Genomic DNA, 20,182 nt, shown 5'->3' with positions numbered 1-20,182 from the left:
AGCTCTGGCACGGTGACAAAGTTGCAAAAAAGTGACTTGAGGTTGGGCCATTCAAAGTGACCTGGTGACCTGACCTTAAAAGGTAGGAGGTTCAAACTTGCACACCATGTGTGAAATTGATGAAGGTATAGTCATACCAAATTTCGCGGCGCTACGCGCCGCGGTTTTCCCGCTATTCGCGAAAAAACCTCAGGGGGGGGCGGATATCCGCCCCCCGTCGGTGCGCGGGTTAAGCATAAACATGCATCAAATAAACATAAAGCTGAGTAGGTATACGTATAGTCGACTACAGAATGATGTTCCACTCCTCAGAAGCTATCAGTTGACCGGAGCGCTAAGTTGTGCCGTTTATCACGCTTTGTCGATTGTGAGCATTGGGACAAAGCTATAATTTGTAAACTCAGCCCGTGTGATGCGGCACAGCCTACCACTCCCGGCAAATGATTGCCTGTGAAAAGTGGAACATTATTATGTAGTCGACTATACGGCCCTCCAGGCCTCCAGTGGTTGGTTGCCAACATCACAATAAGCGATCTGCATTGATGAATACGTCTAGGCTGTTGAAAACCATTGTCGAAGTGTGTGCTCTGTGCACGAACCCTCTTCTCATTTCTATTGAGTCATTTTACAGGAGTGTCTCTGTCATTCAAAGCTATTACACCAAAAGCACTATAGGCTTACCAACCACTCTTTTGCTGGAGGGCCGTACATAAGTAGTAGTAGCAGACTAAGCTGGTGGGCCGCAAGAATGCAGATAATTGAATTGTGCCGGCGCGATTAGGTGTTTACCCAAACCTCATAGTGTTTTGGTGAACCTACCGCGAGAACAGTCATTTCCTCTCCAGCCTGGTCCACAGGAGCAGCCATAGGGGTCGGGCGCGCAGAGGAGACGACCCCGGCAATCGTCCCGTGGACACCTCCAGGAGCAGGTCATGCCGAGCAGAGACTCGCCGCATCCTGTAGATCAAATGTTGGAGGTATTCAAGTACCAGGCTAGAGAAACCCACAGTTTTATACGAGTGTGTGTTGCTTAGACAAGTATGTATGAAGAATAGGTAGTTAAAAGACTACATGCCTATATCAATAGCATACCTTAACCCTCGCCCGTATTGGTGTTTTTCCAGCCGCGAACGTATAAGGGGGGGTCCGTTGGACCCCCCCCCTTGCCGTTTCGCCCCTGATCGAGCTAGAGCTTCGCGGAAAAAACGAGCGTGTTGCCCGTGACGAGAGGAAGCCGATGATACCTAATTTTAAGGTCCTAGGTCATTGATTGACCTTGCAGGTCAGGTCAATGACCCAAAACTCGGGAAAATCGGGACCTATTACAACGTCGTAAAGTGTGTCTGCTATGGGGTTTTTCGGGGCGCTGATCACGAATATCATGTTAGTTTTGATCACAGATGATGTCTTTATGCATTTAGTCCAGGTCGGGTCAGGTCAGGTCAGGTCAACCAGTAGGGGTCCTGCCGGGTATTCCTAGTAGGTGTCAACTGCCTCTGACAGCTTCGTAACATGTTACGAAGGCACCAAAACTACTTCGTAAATGTTCATATGGTTGCTAAATTCGAATTCAGCTCCAAAAACTGGCCTAGAAACATGTCAAACTCGAAAAAGTGAACCGAGGTCACCAAAGGTCAATGACCTGACCTGACCTTCAGGTGACCTTGATACCCACCCTAATGCATGGGGGCAACATCATATCACATGTTTGAACGCTTGAAACCACGAAAAGACTGCAAACGCGCGGCTAATGCGAGCCGACATACGCCGAATCGCGATTCCGGCCAAACATGGTCTCGAAAAGTAGGTCACAGGTCAAAGGTCATTGGGGTCAGGGTCATGAATTTTTCAGGGTAGGTGTAAAATTGATCAACGCGAGGGTACTGAAAGTTTCGTCGCGATCGGCCGCTTTTTACGCGAGTTATTCGCGAAAAACCATGGGGGGGGTCCGTTCGACCCCCCCCCCCTATACGGGCGAGGGTTAATTCATTAATCCACCAGTAAAACGCCTTTTGGAGCGACAAACAGAGCGAGCGAGAGGGTGGGTCTTGCACGTGCGAAATTGCGAGGGGTCAGGGGGTACCTCCAACTGACTTGTGCACTGCACCCTAGTAACCGGTCCCTAGCGACGTGCCAAATTTGAGCGCAACCGGCCTAGCCGATCTCGAGATCTGGAAGCGGCACCCTGCACGTGCGCACGTGTAAAATGGGTCCCAACTGACTTTTGCACGGCACCCTACTAACCGGTCCCTAACCATGTACCAAATTTCAGCGCAATCAGTTCAGCTCGTCTCGAGATCTGGAATCGACCCCTGCACGTGCGCACGTGGAGCAGCACCCCAACTGTGGCAAATGGATATGCATTGCCTTGTGGGTTCCTACCCAGCCAGCCTTCCCAAATGGGGCCCATATTGGCCCCAAGTGGGCAGCAAACTGGGGCCCATCTGGGCTGCCCACTTGGGGCCCAGATGGGTTTGTCATGGGCGTCCAACTGGGTCCCATATGGGCAGCCAAGATGGGCCCCATATGGGGCCCAGCCGGGGCACATATGGGTCCCACATGGGCTTTCCCAGCCGGGACCCACATGGGTATAAGCGAAAAAATCCCACATGGGGCCCATGTTGGTTCGAAATGGGACCCATATGGGACCCGGCCGGGGCACATATGAGTCCCACATGGGCTTTACCAGCCGGGACCCACATGGGTATAAGCGAAAAATCCCACATGGGGCCCATGTGGGTTCGAAATGGGACCCATATGGGGCCCAGCCGGGACCCACATGGGCATAAGCAAAGAAATCCGCATGAGGTCCAGGTGGGTTCCAAATGGGACCCATATGGGGCCCACCGTGTCCCCTCCCAATTAGGCCCCACATGGGACCACCCTGAAACTCCCCGAAAACGGCCTGCCTTGTGTCCTGCACCTGGGTTTCGTCATATCAACCGCTGCTGCCGTTTTCGTCCTCGATGGGCGCGGTCGCCCCCGAAGCCGGACAACCGCGCTTCTCTGGCTGGTGTTGCCAGGAGAAAAACTGTTTATACAGAATTATTGTATTTCGCCACGAAATCGAGACATATATAATATAACACATGAACACAGTTGTTTCCGATCGGGCATTTGTTAGGCGAGAACATAAAATGAAGAAAACGAATACATATGCTTTTAGGTTTAACCCGCGCCCCGTAGGGCTATCGGCGGACCCTACCACCCGTAGGGGGGGGCCGTTTCGGCCCCCCCCCCCCTAAGATCTCGGAAATTTACCGGCTGATTTTCAAAATTCAAACGGCGTTCGATATCCCCACCGGGAAACTACCTTGTGACCAAATTTCATTGACCTAGGTCAAACCGATGACGTCACAGGTCAGGTCAAAGGTCGGATTTTCACCGTTCACAGGCATTTCAAGAAATGTGTTGTGAAATCGAGTAAATTGGTAAGTTATTGAAAACCATCGATGGTACATTGTTCGTCAAACACATACTTCGCTATCTGAGGTCACTGATACCAGGTCAGGTCACAGAGGTCAGGTCACTGGGGGTCACTTGGGGGTCACAATATGAAAGTGTCGTGTGATACATGTTTTATGGTCCATTTTACATGACAAATGCGATTATGTGGGTCAGGAAGCCTTTGGGGCCAGCTTAGGTCACGTTTTGGTGGAAGGTCAGGTCAAGGTCAGGTCGAATAAGGTCAAATTTCAAAGTTGATATTTTTGCATAAAATGGGTATCGAATCGATGCAGCTCGTCACGGGGAGTCTAATGGTGGTCTTTGTTTTGCTCCATGTGGTCTAGAATTGCCAAAAATTGAGTTTGAAAATTTGACGTCATCATTTTTGAACAGTTTTTTCGCTATAACTTGGCCAAAAAACAAGATATTGATCTAAAATTCGGTATGTAGATAGAAGACGGTAGGTACTAACACATATATTCCAGTTTTTTTCGAAACTCAAAAACTTTTTGGATTTTTTGGCAAATATATCCAAAAAATTGCTTTTTTGATTTTTGGGGGTCAAAACTCAAAAATTTCAAAAATCCGAGATAGCAGTTTTGTAGCCCGGTTAATTCTACACCTTTAATGTCTGATCATTTTTCTGTATCTTCAAAGCTGTAGGCCTGACAGCTCTTCTCGCGAAGGTCTTTTTTCGGTCGAAAATGGCAAAACATGACGTCATTCTGACGTCATTTGTGGCCAACCTATCATAGCCTCTGGAAAAAAAATTGGCACAATGTGTGAAATTGATGCCAGGAGGGGTCCTGAAAGTTTGGTGGCGATATCTCTAGTTGTTTAGGAGATATCGACGGAAAAGGACAGGGGGGCCGTTTCGGCCTCCCTACTGGGCGCGGTTAAAACATAGCTAACACAAGGGCTCAACCCATACAAAACTGATTAAGTGAACGCTAAAGGGGACGCGAAACTAAACCAAAACTGTCTTGTGATTTAGAAACAAGTGGAAAGCGACACCTGTTAAGAAAGTTATAAGTAGCGGTTCACAGCATCTAGCGGTGACCGACAGAAGTAAACGCATGAGCCTAGCGGTGACCGGCAGAAGTACATGGGCTACACTTTCGACCGCCGTCCCTTCAAACAAAATGCTTTTGTCTATAGTTTTATATGTGACGCCTGGAAATATATTCAGAATTAAATAGAGATTTGTTATAGAGTTAAATTAAACATTAAATAAATATTAAAAATAATTTAAGTTAAATAGAGATTAAAGAGAGTTTGGCAGATTTAGCACTGAGAAGGCGCCCATGTGGGCCACATGTGGCCCCGGATGGGTGTGCCCAGCTTGTTGGTGCCCAGTTTACCCACATGCTGCCCGCATCCAGCCCATATAGGTGTCGGGTCAGTTAACAAAGTTTTGTAGTAAAGGGAATGTTCATATCCCAGCAAACATGCCCACATGGTTCCCATATGGGGCCACATGGGCCCCCACCTCTTCCATATAGGCCCCACATGGGAATGGCAGTGGGTGACACATGGGACCCATATGGGCCAGCCTACATTGACCCCACATGGCATCATGTATGAACTTGATATACTTGGACTTGGAGTCCAAAATTCACATGAACAACAGCCACCTTTTTTGCTTTTATGCTCTTGGAGTAACTTAAATGGGGCCCACATGGGTGATCCATATGGGACCCACATGGGATGCCCATCTCCAGCCCACATGCGTTTGGCCCACCTGGCCCATTTTTATCCCATATGGGGCCCATATGGGCCCCATATGGGCCCCCATGGGGCCCATCTGTAGCCCATGTCCCACGTGGTCCCATCTCAGTTCAATGACTCAGTTCAATGTATTTCGAATCATTCCATTGCATGGTTTAGTATTTGATTCGATCACACACACAAAAGACATGGTACACCTAGCCCGTCCCCCCCCCCCCACACACACACACGTACACGCACACATGCACAAACACTGCCGCAGTAGACTGATGAGTGCAGAGCAGCCAGCGCGTCACAATTTTCACGGATATGACAGAAGGCAAAAGCGCTAGGCAGCAAGGTGGCGAAGAAACTCAGCGTGTGTTCCAGAGCTAGTGGTGGTGGGTGGGAGGTGGTTCCAGAAGGTTGCCGCTCGGTAGGAAAAAGCTCGTCTCGACATTGATAAGCGATAATTTGGTAACTCTAATGCACCCGACAGCGTGGAACGTGTGGCGCGCGCAGACACAGCCGCCCGTGTTGTGAACAAAGTGCGTAATGCCGCGGGAGCGAGCGGGTCCTTCAGCGCTCTGAAAACACGAATGTTGTCGCGATAGGTGACTAAATCCGTGATTTTGGGCCAGCCCAGTGCAGACAACACGGGGGAAATGTGATCACGGTGTTTCGCCCCAGATACGATTCTAGCTGCGAAATTAATGACTTTCTGCACCCGCTTGAGGTGACAACCTACAGCCCCGCCCCAGACTGAGAGGCAGTAAATGATGTGGGGGAAGACATGACATTGAATGAGAAGTTTCAAAACATCAGCTGAGAGGTGATGTCGAATTTTGTAGAGAGAAATAAGGACGGCATTGCATTTTTTGACGACACTGGAAATGTGCTTTTCCCAGGATAGGCTGGGATCAATGGTTACACCTAGCATCTTCACTTGAGAAGATGGCTTGAGTACATGTCCCGGTAGGTTTAAATGGAAAGCTGAGGCTTTCTTCAGGTTCTGGGGGGTGCTAGAAATGAGAAGGCTAGTCTTCGATGGGTTCATTTTCAAAGAGTTTGACGTGAAGTAGTTGAGAACAGCACTGAGGCTTTCCTCCTGTCTCGCTTTTAGGGTAGACAGAGATGCGGGGTCGGTGGAATCTAGTAACTGTGTGTCGTCGGCATAAGAAACCAAGCGTCCGTGGGGAACATATGCTGGAAGATCATTTGTGAAGATGCTGAAGAGGATGGGACCAACTAAGGAGCCCTGTGGAACACCGTGAGACAGAGGCAAAGATAGAGACCCGCCTCTCACTACCTGTTGCCGACCAGACAGGTAGCTTCGGAACCAATTCGGATCTATTCCATACCAGCAGAGTTTCGTAAGGAGGACGTCGTGATCAACGCTATCAAAAGCGCGGCTCAAGTCAATTGAAGTTACAGCTACGATGTCACCCTCGTCGATGCGCCGCGTCATCCACTCGACAGCATCGGTCAAAGCATCCTCCGTCGAGTGAGCAGCTCTATATGCATATTGCGAATTGACCAACAGGTGATTAGTAGCAAGAAAGGACGACAGCTGCATGCAAACAACTTTTTCACATAACTTCGAGAGCACCGACAGGAGAGAGATGGGCCGGAAATTACTCGGGTTATCTATGTCGCCGGACTTATGAAGTGGTACGACGGTCGCGAGTTTCCATGATAATGGAAAATGACATGATATTATCGATGCATTCACGATATGCAGCAAGTGTGGACCAATCACAGGAAAACATGCTCTGATTGCGTGTAGTGGCACACCGTCATGCCCCACTGCTCTAGATGCAGACAACTTTCGCAACGCCAAAGACAGTTCTGATAGTGTAGCCGGCTTCAGGCGCAGACCCGCTGACGTCACACGCGGCGGCCTTGGCGGGAGCCGAGAGGGACCGCTGACGGCCAGCTCCGCAGCAATTTTCGATCCGACGGTGGCGAAATGACGATTGAACTCATCTGCCTGTTCTGTCGGCATCCCACATATGCCTTTTTTACCCCCACACGCAGGACGCACCGCAAATTCAGATATGTTGCGCCAAAAAGATCGTCGATCAGATAACAAGTGAGCTGACAAAAAGTCGTGTTTACTTTTTAATAGATGCCCTTTCACAAGGTTCCGCAATCTCCGGTACACATCTCTATCATCGACGGATCGAGAACGTTGCCATGTACGGAAAGCCGTATCTCTTTCACGCATGAGTTGTTTAAGCTCTTCATTATCCTCTATCCAGGGGCACCGTGGTCGACGAGGGGTTACAGTTTTTAGGGGGCAGTGAGTGTCCACAACCTTCCACCACAGATTTAGAAAAGCGGCTAATTTCTTGTCCACGCTATCCGCGCTGTACATTTCACCCCAGTCTGATAGTAGCAAAGATAGGCAAACGGCATCCCAATTCACTTTCCGCCAGGGACGTGCCTTGAACGGGGACGGCCGACGGCTCTGACGACGGAGCTGTGCTCGAACGATGATTCGAGCATAGCTCACGAGTGAGGTGATCGGCGATTTGGTCAGATGATGTTAGGACTGAAGCGTTTTGATCCGGAACATTGCTGATGATGTGATCGATGAGTGAAGTAGAGGGTTCTAGATGTGTTGGCTCGGTGACTAGTTGAGTTAGACCCAGTTCGTTCAAGGCGGCTTTGTACTGACGTACTCCAGGAGCGTCATGTTGCAATAAATTTATATTTGTGTCGCCCAAGCAAAAAACTGGCTTTCCGTAGCCGAGCGCGTGTTTTAGCTGATCTTGGAGGTCGTCGACAGCGCTGGCCACCGATGTGGATGGTGCTCGGTACACCACGCCGACTGTGACCGAGCGAAGACCCCTGCCGCTGATGCTGAGCCAGAGAGTCTCGCAAGGCCCGGCTGCAGGGATTGGCAGAACACTAGTAGTCAGCTCCTCACGGTGTATGATAGCCACACCACCTCCACGAGCAGTACCTCTCTGCCCCGTTTCGGGTTGGGATAGCCGATCTCTTCTTATGATCTGATATCCGGGGAAAGCTAAGATTCTGCTCTGAACGGGTTTTGAGAGCCATGTTTCCGTCACGCATAAAACGTCCAAATCTTGTTGCGTTAACAGTTGATTGATTTCATTAAGCTTCGGTACGATAGAGCGAACGTTTGAATGACCGATATTCAGAGTGTGCCGGGGTAGACGTCGTTTGGTTTCTCCCAGTGAAGGGTGGCGCTCTACACGGCGGGCCCCACTGGCCCCAACGCCTTCCTGCCGGCTGCTGTCCGCTGGCAGGCCCGGCCCAGCCCGGGGTTCAGCCGTCCGGTCTCGTCCTGCATGGACGAGTCCGGGGCTGCCTGTTAGGGGGATCAGGACACGGCCGCGGCTCGGGCGCCGCTCGTGCTCTATGGCACGTCTGCGGCGCGCCTGGACGTGGCGGCCGGCCCGTCTCCCCCTGCAGTGCCTCCTTACTCCGCCGCTGGGTGAGAGATTAACCCGCGCCCTGGTGGGGTCTGTTTATAACGCGACCTGGTGGGGGGGGGGGGCTATTTTTTGCCCCCCCTCGTATCTCCGAAACTACTGGACGGATCCGCAAAATTCAAACGGCATTCGAAAGGCCTGTCAAATTTGTCGAAGGAAACCAAATTTCATTGACCTCGGGGTCACCGATGACGTCACAGGTCAGGTCAAAGATGAAATGTTTCACCGTTCACGGGTCTTCTAGGGAATGCGCTATAACACCGAGGAAAACGCATTTTGTCGAGAATCAGCGATAGGGCGTCAGTTGCCTAGTAGATATGTTGCTATTAGAGGTCACTGACAATACCAGGTCACGTCACAGGTCAGGTCACCAAGGGTCACAGGTCAGGTCACATGAGCCCAACTTTACTAAGGTTGTGTGATGCATGTTTTATGGCAAATTTTTCATTTCCAACTCAATGGTGTTGGTTATAAGACTATCAGGTACGGCTAAGGTCACTTTCTGGTGAAGTTCAGGTCAAGGTCAGGTCAAGGTCAGGCCAAAAAAGGTCAAATTTTAAAGTTGATAGTTTTGCATAAAATGGGTATTGATTCGATGCAGCTCGTCACGGGGAGTCTAATGGTGGTCTTTGTTTTGCGCTACGGGGGTCTAGAATTGCTAAAAATTGAGTTTGAAAATTTGACGTCATCAATTTTGAACAGTTTTTTCACTATAACTTCGCCAAAAAAAGAGGTATCAATCTCAAATTTGGTATGTGGATGGAAGGCGGTAAGGACTATCACATATATTCCGGTTTTTGCGAAATTCAAAAAACTTTTTGGATTTTTCGATCATTATATCCAAAAAATTTATTTTTTGATTTTTGGGGGTCAAAATCCAAAAATTTCAAAAATCCGAGATAGCAGTTTTGTAGCCCTGTCAATTCTACAGCTTTTATGTCCTTATCATTTTTCTGTATTTGCAAAGCTATAGGCCTGACAGCTCTTCCCGCGAAACCCTTTTTTGGGTCGAAAACGGCAGAACATGACGTCACTCTGACGTCATTTCCGGCCAACCTATCATAGCCTTTGGAAAAATTTTTGGTCACCATGTGTAAAATTGATGTCCGGGAGGGTACTGAAAGTTTGGTGACGATCGGCGCAGCGGTTCTGGAGATATATCGAAAAGTCTGGAGGGGGGGCAAAAAATAGCCCCCCCCCACCAGGTCGCGGGTTAATGGGTCTGTCCATGAGGGATTCTCCCCTGGTCCGAGTGTCCGACGACCGTCGGAGTCGACGGCGGTGGAACGTGCGGCGGTAGACGACGACCGAGCCGTGTGATTGGCTGGTGGAGCTCTTCTAAAACCGGTAGAATTTTGGTCGAACGAAACGAGGGCCATGGCATAGGCTTTCGATTGTCATGAAGAGTAAAACAAAACTTGAATATTATTCGCAAGCCCACAAGATGAGGGACGAGCGAAAAATCACCACGCATTGCCGAAGCTAGCACTGTTCGACATCGCTGATACTTGAAAGCACACTGGCACTATTTCCGCGGAAAAACTGGTAAAACGACAGAGCGCACGCAGGGGCGGCTGCCAGCGAGCGGCGCTCAGCCCATCTGGACCATGTTCACCCCATATGGGACCCACATGGGATGGCCATCTCCAGCCCACATGCGTTAGGCCCACCTGGCCCATTTTTATCCCATATGGGGCCATATGGGTAGCCCATCTGTAGCCCATAACCCACGTGGGCCCATCTGGCCCATGTTCACCCCATATGGGACCCATGTGGGCATGTTTGCTGGGGCTCAGCCCATATGGGACCCAGATTTAGCCCAGATAATAGCCCACATGTAGCCCATGCCCACTTAAGCCCAGATGCCCCACTTTCAGCCCATATGGGCCCCATTTGGGAAGGCTGGCTGGGTATCTACATGCCCGCTTTCAGCGCAATCGGCTCAGTAGTTACCGAGATATTGCAATTGTTACAACACTGACACCTCTTCGTTTTGCACGTGTCACGCGCATAAGGGGTCTCCCACATGCATCGGGGATAGTCTAATACTTGGTAGAAGGAATGAAGCTACCCTAGAAAAATGACTGCTTGTAAATCGGTCCAGTGCAGTGGTTGCAGAGATATAAGTTTCGCAAAAGCGTGACCACGGCCGGCGAGCCGGGCGGTCGCTTATACTCAGAAATTTCCGTTAATCTACGAGAGACTTCGCTCGCTTCGCTCGATCCGTAATTAGTTAGAACTTAAGTGTACTATGCTATTAACCCGCGCCCGGCTGGGGGTCCTGGATTTCCACGCCCTGTTGGGGGGTGTTTGAACATCCCCCCCCCCTTCTAACTCGGCTCCTTGGCCACGTAGTGATACGCGGAAGGCGGCGTTCGAAAGAGCGCCAAAAATAATGACGAAATCATTTCGGTCACTTTTTTGGTCAGGTCAAAGGTCAGGTCACCAGAGTTCATTGAAGGCAAAATTTCGCCGATTTCCACGTCGAATGTCGACAATTTCCAGGAAGCCAACGCATAACTCGGAAACCAATAGAGCTACAGCGCTGCGGAAAAGCGCATTCGATAGCCCTATTAACACCCTTTCTGATTATTCTCTCAGATTTGACCTAACGTCAACGGTTTTGCCTGCAGGGGGCAAAAACTGCAAAAATAGCCGATTTTTTCGGAAACAGTTTTTCTGCGATAACTTTTGACCCCCAAGCCTTGTACGAGCTTACTTTTACCGGCATCGTGTTCCTCTCGTCAAGACGCATCAAATGATCTATAACTTGACCTTGAAAGGTCAACTTGAAAATTTGACCTCAGGTCAAGGCCATGACCTGACCAGAAAGGGTCATGTTGCATATCAGTCGATCCGTATTGTCGAGCTGAACACATCTAAGGCGTTTTCACCGCTCTAGCATGCCTCTATTAAAAGTTATTTGCGAAAAACTGTTAGACACCATTCGTGACCTGAGATGACCTCAGGGGCATAAACAGGGGGTCGCAAACACCATGTTCATGTTCAGTGTGTCTAACTAAACCACTTGTAATTCATTGTTTGGGAGTGTTTATAATGTCTTTCGTCCAAAAGGGGCGCATCTCAATTTTCTTCCATTGACTTATAATTTGGGGAGGTCGCAAAATTGACCTGACCTTAGGTCACCGATATCCAAATTCCGAGATAAACTTTTTATAGATGCTGTTAACCTGATCAATCTCTGAAAGTTTTAAAGCGATCGGTCACTCGGTGTAGCTATGGCAGACATTGAAACTTTTTATGAGGTGAGTCACTTCAAGTGACCTGGTGACCTGACTTTGAATGACCTTGGTCTGAAATTTTCACAACATGTCTAGAACTGATGTATAATAAGGTGTTTTTTTAGATATTCGCGAAAAACCACAGGGGGGTGTTCAAACACCCCCCCCCCCGCAGGGCGCGGGTTAAGAAACAGTACCGGCGCTGAAGGCGTCGAAAATTGATGAAGGCGAACCAGTCTGATGAAATCAGTGCTAAGCTAACACCATTCTGGATGCCGTTAGGTATCTTACTTCCTCTAGACCTTGTGTATTGTGGGTGACTCCTTATGCACGTGCCACGTGTAAAACGAAGAGGTGTCACTTTTGTAACAATGGCAATATCTCGGTAACTACTGGGCCGATTGCACTGAAAGTTAGCATGTAACTAGTTAGGCACCCACTAGGCAGTGCATTTGCATGTGCCACGGTTGGGGTGCTGCTGCATGTGCGCACGTGCAGGGGTCGATTCCAGACCTCGAGAACGGCTGGACCGATTGCGCTCAAATTTGGTACACGGTTAGGGAGCAGTTAGTAGGGTGCCGTGCACAAGTCAGTTGGGACCTATTTTGCACGTGCGCACGTACAGAGTGCCGCTTCCAGATCTTGAGAACGGCTGGGCCGATTGTGCTCAAATTTGGCACATCGCTAGAGACCATTTGTAGGGTGCCGTGCACGAGTCAGATGGAGGTACCTTCTCGAAATTTCGCACGTGCAAGGCTCGCCCTCTCGCTCGCTCTGTTAGTCGCCCCAAAAGGCGTTATACTGGTGTTTGACTCAACCACAATACCTACCGATTTCGCATTGAAATCCAATAAAGCCGGGTGGACAGACGCATTGACCCGTCGCCTCGTGGCACCGGCCTCCGTGCAAACAATGCGGGCACCGTCTGTCGCAGGCAGCTCCGAAGAAATCCTCAGGACAGGCTGTCAGCCAGCGTATGAAGAAAAAAGTGGTTCAGAATTATAGATTAGGTACCAAGTGCTGCTTACATAACATGGAACACTGAGTCCAGAAAGAGGTGCATTAGAGCGAGAGCAGAAGAGATGAGAAATGAATGGAAGAGAGAGAAAAGAAAGAACAGAAAATATATTTTTTAACACAAACTCTTCAAGGAATGATAAAAGTGGGCGAGAAAAAAAAACTTAAAGAGAGCCAAACATAATAGGTACCGTAAACGGGGGTGACTTTGCCATGTTTTCAACTTTAGACGCTTGTATTCTTTACACTTCTTAACTTGTTGGGATGACTCTATGTTCAAAACACGGATGAAGGTTGATGAAAACACGGCTCTTTTGGTTTTGCTATTATCGTGTTTATATCTTGCCTAAAAATATAAATTTTGTAAGAAAATGAGTCGTGGCAAAGTTAAACCGAAAAGGGGTGACTTTGTCACTATGTCAAAAAATGGTTTTTAACGCTTGCAAATAATTTTTAAGCATTTTTGTTCCATTGTATGGGGGAGGGCAACCATCTTTAATTGTTTATTAGGAAACAAATGCAGCAATTCAAAGTTTTTTGCTCTTAAATGATGTACAAAAAAGGAGAGATACATTACTTTTATAATACATTATATTTGTTGAAAATTATTGACATTGATAGTAAATAGAAACTGAAAAATGGTTCAGAATAGATAAATAAGCAAAATTATGATTGTATCAGTACTCTAGGACCGTGCCACATGCCTCCAGCGGCATCGAGAGGAACAGAAAGAAGACGTTCTTGCGGCAACTTACCGGCACCCTTATATTATCAGCGTTTTGATCTATAAAATGATACCGATTTCGTCAGCTAGTCTTACTGGCAAACTCAGGAGTTGTAGATGATCATGACTGTGCTGAAAAGTTGGGCCCAGCTTCATCCATTTTTTTTGAGTTTGGTAATTTTTGCCTTTCTATACTCCCACTGTGCATTCCGGTGTTAATTTTAAACGTATAAACTCTCACTTTTTTAAAAACCAGCCTGGAGGTCAAAATGATGCTACATTAAAAATTATTTTGAATTGCATCGGAAAGTATTCAACTTTTGCATAAATAACATGGTGGCAAAGTCACCCCATGTGGCCTGCTATTCACTTGGAAAAATCGCCACCAAAAATTTAAGCTAAATGAAGTGACAAATGTCAGTTTTGTTGTATATGCTAAGTTAACAGCCTTGTCATGATCAACCATACCAAGCTTCAGCATCGCAGGTGGTCTAAGACATGGTTAGATAATAAAAAGTTTGGAACTCTTAAAATTTGACCATTTTAATGACTCCATAAAATGGAGCCCAGTTAGGTATTTAGTGGTAACTTACCTATCAGTGCTAGTTATATTGGGAGGCCCATCAATTACCTTTCATTTGTGCATAAAACATTACTACATTCCTCGTAAAATATCATGGGAGATCTCCCTAAAACATTTTTCGAGAAGCATGGCAAAGTCACCCGGCGAGGCAAAGTCACCCCCGTTTACGGTACCTACATGCATATCATGCAGCGTCCACCAACATCAATCTCGTGGTACAAATTGCCATGTTTTTAGGTGCTGTTGACTATCTGCATTACGTTTCTCAGACTTTTAAAATGATACGCATAGTATGATTTACCTCTCACTATGAGTCTCGTGGCTGAAGAGTGTGGGTGATATTCCTGGCTGTATGCCATCAAATAGACGCCGCTCTGCTCTAGCCTGACGTTTCTGAAGATCAGCTCACGAGCTAGCAGGCCAGTTCCCTGGCGCGTGATGCCTCTGAACCTGAAAAAGAACATTTTCCATGCCATGGATGATTTTTATCGCTTCTTTTAGGGCCTTGTTTATCACTATATATGTGTTTAGCGCTATAAGCGTGTTTATCACTACCCATTAAAGAAATGACAAAAATCATTTTATATGCACTATTTCTTATTTTTGTGCTAATCCATGTCACACGCAATGTGTGGAATCAGGCATTCTATAAAATGCCTGAACCTGGCATTCTATAAAATGCCTGAACCTGGCATTCTATAAAATGCCTTATTTTCAAACATTCTATAGAATGCCTAGTAAATGTGACACGCAGCTTTCCAACAAATGAGTGCATGTTGTATAAGATTATGAGAAGGTACAGACTAGTGATGTCAATTACGGAAAATCTTGATACCGATACCAAACCAAATACAAACAATAACCATGGAATGGAAGAATACCGAAACCGAGCCAACTTGGTAAACTCAGGAAAATACCAGCTCTTTACCAAATTCACAGCCTCTTTTACGTTAGGGACGATTCACAGTGCCAATGTTAGAGTGAGCTTGTGAAATCTGTGGATCCGCGGATTTCCTAGGGAATCCGCGAAGTGGATGAACATCAAGTCTAGTATATTCGCAGATAAACGGGCGGGGATCCGCGGATGAACAAGACTGTTCCGGATAACGGCGAACTCCCTGAAGAGTGGACGAGATCCGCGTACCACCCGGGGAATCCGCGGAGTAACGATTCATTCTAGTGAGTTTGCGAAGCTCCTATGCGTTTCATGCAGCTATCTTATGACAAGAATGCATGGCATATTGGGTAGATCATCTGCGACTTAACCCGCGCCCCGTAAGGGGGGGGGGCCGAAACGGCCCCCCTGTCTTTTTCCGTCGATATCTCCTAAACGGCTGGTGATATCGCAACCAAACTTTCAGGACCCTTCCGGGCATCAATTTTACACATTGTGACTAAAAATGTTTCCAGAGGCTATGATAGGTTGGCCACAAATAACGTCAGAATGGCGTCATGTTTTGCCATTTTCGACCGAAAAAAGACCTTCGCGAGAGAGAAGAGCTGTCAGGCCTACAGCTTTGAAGATACAGAAAAATGATTAATACATGAAAGGTGTAGAATTGAAATGAATACAAAACTGCAATCTCGGATTTTAATTTTTTTTTAGTTTTGACCCCCAAAAATTAAAAAGCGTTTTTTTTATATATTAACAAAAAATCCAAAAAGTTTTTTTGAGTTTCGAAAAAAACAATATATGCGATAGTACCTACTGTCTTCTATCTACGTAACAAATGTCAGATCGATATCTCGTTTTTTGGCCAAGTTATAGCGAAAAAAACTGTTCAAAAATGATGTCAAATTTTCAAACTCAATTTTTGGCAATTCTAGACCACGTAGGGCAAAACAAAGACCACCATTAGACTCCCCGTGAGAGCTGCATCGAATCGATACCCATTTTATGCAAAAATATCAACTTTGAAATTTGACCTAATTTGACCTGACCTGACCTTGACCTGACCTTCACCAAAACGTGACCTAAGCTAAGCCCAAAGGCTATCTGACCCACATAATCGCATTTGTCATGTAAAATGGACCATAAAACATGTATCACACGACACTTTCAAATTGTGACCCCCATGTGATCTGACCTCTGTGACCTGACCTGGTATCAGTGACTTCAGATAGCAAAGTATGTGTTTGAAGAAAAATGTACCATCGATGGTTTTCAATAACTTACCAATTTACTCGATTTCACAACACATTTCTTGAAATGCCTGTGAACGGTGAAAACCCGACCTTTGACCTGACCTGTGACGTCATCGGTTTGACCTAGGTCAATGAAATTTGGTCACAAGGTAGTTCCCCGGTGGGGCTATCGACCGTCGTTTGAATTTTGAAAATCAGCCGGTAAATTTCCGAGATCTTAGGGGGGGGGGCTGAAACGGCCCCCACCCCCACCCCCCACCCCCCACCCCCCTACGGGTGGTAGGGTCCACCGATAGCCCTAAGGGGCGCGGGCTAACCCTCGCCCGTATTTTTGTTTTCTCAGATGCTACCGTATGCGGGGAGGGATCAGCGGGGGGAGGGGTCCGTTGGAACCCTTGCCGTGCGGTCCCTGATAGAGCTAGAGCTTTTGCGGAAAAATAGCTTGCTTTCCGTGATTAGAAGAAGCCAATGATACCCAAACCATACGGTCCCAGGCAATTGGTTGACATTCCAGGTCGATTCCAATTTCCAAATAGCATTGGGGACATCCTGTCTTTTTAATCGCCTTTGATACGCAACAACCTCAATTAATACCAATGTGTGATTAAGCTTTCATTACGGAGCGAGCGAAGCGAGCGTAGTCTTTCCTTAGATTAACGGAAATTTCTGAGTATGAGCGGCCGGCCGGCCGGCCGGCCGGCCGGCCGGCCGTGGTCACGCTTTTGCGAGGCTTATATCTCAGCAACCACTTGACCGATTTACACGCGGTAATTTTTGTAGGGTAGCTTCATTCCTTCTACCAAGTATTGGACTATTCCCGAAGCATGTGGGTGACCCCTTATGCACGTGCCACGTGCAAAACGAAGAGGTGTCACTTTTGTAATTGTTGCAATATCTCGGTAACTACTTGGCCGATTGCGCTGAAAGTTGGCATGTAGGTAGGCACCCACTAGGCACTGCATATACATGTGCCAGAGTTGGGGTGCTGCTGCACGTGCGCACGTGCAGGGGTCGTTTCCAGATCTCGAGAACGGCTGGACCGATTGCGCTCAAATTTGGTACACGGTTAGGGACCGGTTAGTAGGGTGCCGTGCACAAGTCAGTTGGGACCCATTTTGCACGTGCGCACGTGCAGGGTGCCGCTTCCAGATCTCGAGAACGGCTGGGCCGATTGTGCCCAAATTTGGCACATCGCTAGAGACCAGTTAGTAGGGTGCCGTGCACAAGTCAGTTGGAGGTACCCCCTCGCAATTTCGCACGTGCAAGGCCCACCCTATCGCTCGCTCCGTTAGTCGCCCCAAAAGGCGTTATACTGGTTTGTTTATATGCGAGTACACAAGGGCTTTGGCTTATTACCATCAGCTTGGGTCAAATAACTAAATTCAAACGCGGGTTGATATAGGTACGTGTTGGGTTCTCGTATCGGAGTTCAGCATTGCCCCTCCGGCCTCCAGTCCAAATGTTTCCCAGAATAGATACTGTGACGCCGGGCTGGAGCGGCTGTAGGCGCGGTGCTGACCGGTCCGGTCAGGTCGGCTGTGGCAAAGGGGCAAGTTGGGAGGGGGGGCCAACTGCCCCACCAACTGTACACGAAGCTCCGCCCCTGGGGAAGGGTGAGCATTACTGATATTCATACATACTTGCAAACATTCACCTGATCGCTCAGATGCACCGCGTCCTTACCGTCCTTACCAGCTTACCGTCCATTTTTTAATTGCATATCAATATTTGCGAGCGACATCTAAGCGAGACGAAAGAATAATTCGTGAACCCACTAGAACGAATCGGTACCTATTCCGCGAATTCCAACAGCGTCTGGGAAAACACCAATAGGTACGGGCGAGGGTTAACCTTCCAGGTGGTGGGGGGGGGGCGCATTTCCCCCCCCCCCTAGTTTTTTCGATATATCTTCAGAACCGCTGCGCCGATTGTCACTAAACTTTCAGTACCCTCCCGTGAATAGCTTTTACACATTGCGACCAAAATAAATCCAAAGGCTATGATAGGTTGGCCGCTAATGACGTCAGAGTGACGTCATTTCTGCCTTTTTCGACCCAAAAAAGTTTCGCGGTAAGAGCTGTTAGGCCTACAGCTTTAGAGATACATAAAAAACTGACATAAAAGATGTACAATTAAGCGGGCTACAAAACGGCTATTTCGAATGTTCGAATTTTTTGGATTTTGACCCCCAAATCATCAAAAAATATTTTTTTAAGTATAATTGCCGAAAAATCCTAAAAGTTTGTTTTTTTTTAATTTCGAAGAAACGGAATATATATGATAGTCCCTACCGCCTTCAATCCACATACCAAATTTTAGATCGATACCTCTTTTTTGGGCCAAGCTATGTATAGCGGAAAAACTGTTCAAAATTGATGACGTCAAATTTTCAAACTAAATTTATAGCAATTTTAGACCATGTAGCGCAAAACAAAGACCACCAGTAGACTCCCCGTGACGAGCTGCATCGAATCAATACCCATTTTATGCAAAACTATTAACTTTGAAATATGACCTTTTCTGACCTGACCTTAACCCGCGCCCCACTGGGGGGGGCTATTTATAGCCCCCCTCCCGTTTTTCTGCAATAACTTCCAAACCGCTTATTGTATCGACGCCAAACTTTCGGTACCTTCGGCTGCATCAATTTGACACCTTGTGTCAAAATTTGAACTTCGTACCTACCATAGGTCGGCCGGAAATGACGTCAGAGTGACGTCATGTTCGGCCGATTTCGACGCAAAACATTGAGCCACGGCAATCGCTCCTAAAGAGCTTAGTTTTTAAGCTAGATCCAATTTCTTTGCATGAGAGGACTCAAAATAGACTGCGCTATCAAACTGCTATCTCGGATTTTCGAATTTTTGAAAATTTCGAAAATTTTATATAATAAAATTCAAAATTTATATTTTTACATTTTTTTCATTTTTTTGACTTTTCGAAAAAACCGGAATGTATGTGATAGAACGCATTATTATGACTAGCTCTAGCAAGTTTTAGCTAAGTATCTTCAAAAATGGCCAAGTTATACGCATTATTGCAAAAAATTAACAATTATTAATTTTTCAAATCAATTTTTCAGCACAAATTTGACATCGTACGCCAAAATAAATAGCACCATCGTGTTCCTGAGCTCAAACTGCATCCAATAGACACCTTTTTTGTTGAAAAATTTGAACTTCGAAATTTGACCTTTTTTGACCTGAAAGTGACCTGACCTAAGCTAAATTTGACTAAAAATGACCTCGAATGACACAGACGACATCAAATTCGAAATGTTTGGCCTAAATGGACCATAAAACATGTGTCACGTGACCGACGGATGATATAATATTTTCGTGACCTGTGATGACCTGACCTTGACCTGAAAATCAAAGTACAAGTTTGGTACCCTCAGAGTATCTAGAGCATCTGTTCACGAGTGTGTGAACAAAAAATGAGCCTGATCTGACTTGTAAGACGGCGGCCAGAGCCCAAAACGTGAAGAAGCCAAAATGCTAATAATTTTTACTTTGACCTGACCTGTGACGTCATCGGTGACCTCGAGGCCAATGAAATTAGGTTTCGCTCGACAGTTTTTCCGGGGCTATCAGACGCCGTTTGCATTTTGACGATCGGCCCAGTAGTTTCGGAGTTAGGAGGGGGGGGGCTATGAATAGCCCCCCCCCCCCAGTAGGGCGTGTTATACGCAGACCCCAGTGGGGCGCGGGTTAACCTGACCTCGACCAAAAAGTGACCTAAACCGTACCTGATGGTCTTATAACCAACACCACTGAGTAAGAAATGAAAATTGGCCATAAAACATGCATCGCACAACCAAGTAAACTCGGGTTCATGTGCTGACCCTTGGTGA

At 47.2% G+C, this 20,182-nt stretch overlaps 1 protein-coding gene across 1 annotated transcript in view; it reads right to left on the bottom strand.

Moving 5' to 3' along the window:
* LOC122393419 (receptor-type tyrosine-protein phosphatase T-like) overlaps positions 1-20,182 on the bottom strand; it is a 69,058-nt gene that overhangs the window by 23,471 nt on the left and 25,405 nt on the right. Inside the window, exons 8-10 of the mRNA XM_043389392.1 lie at positions 14,486-14,634; positions 12,691-12,822; positions 820-957 (exon numbers count right to left, since the gene is read on the bottom strand). Coding sequence (XP_043245327.1) covers positions 820-957; positions 12,691-12,822; positions 14,486-14,634 — 419 coding nt within the window. The remainder of the gene's footprint in view (positions 1-819; positions 958-12,690; positions 12,823-14,485; positions 14,635-20,182) is intronic.

Source organism: Amphibalanus amphitrite, unplaced genomic scaffold (assembly GCF_019059575.1).
Source record: "Amphibalanus amphitrite isolate SeventyFive unplaced genomic scaffold, NRLGWU_Aamphi_draft 000534F_arrow, whole genome shotgun sequence".
Lineage (NCBI taxonomy): Eukaryota > Metazoa > Arthropoda > Thecostraca > Balanomorpha > Balanidae > Amphibalanus > Amphibalanus amphitrite.
Note: the sequence above shows the minus strand (reverse complement) of the source record. Positions and strands in the feature narration are given on the sequence as shown.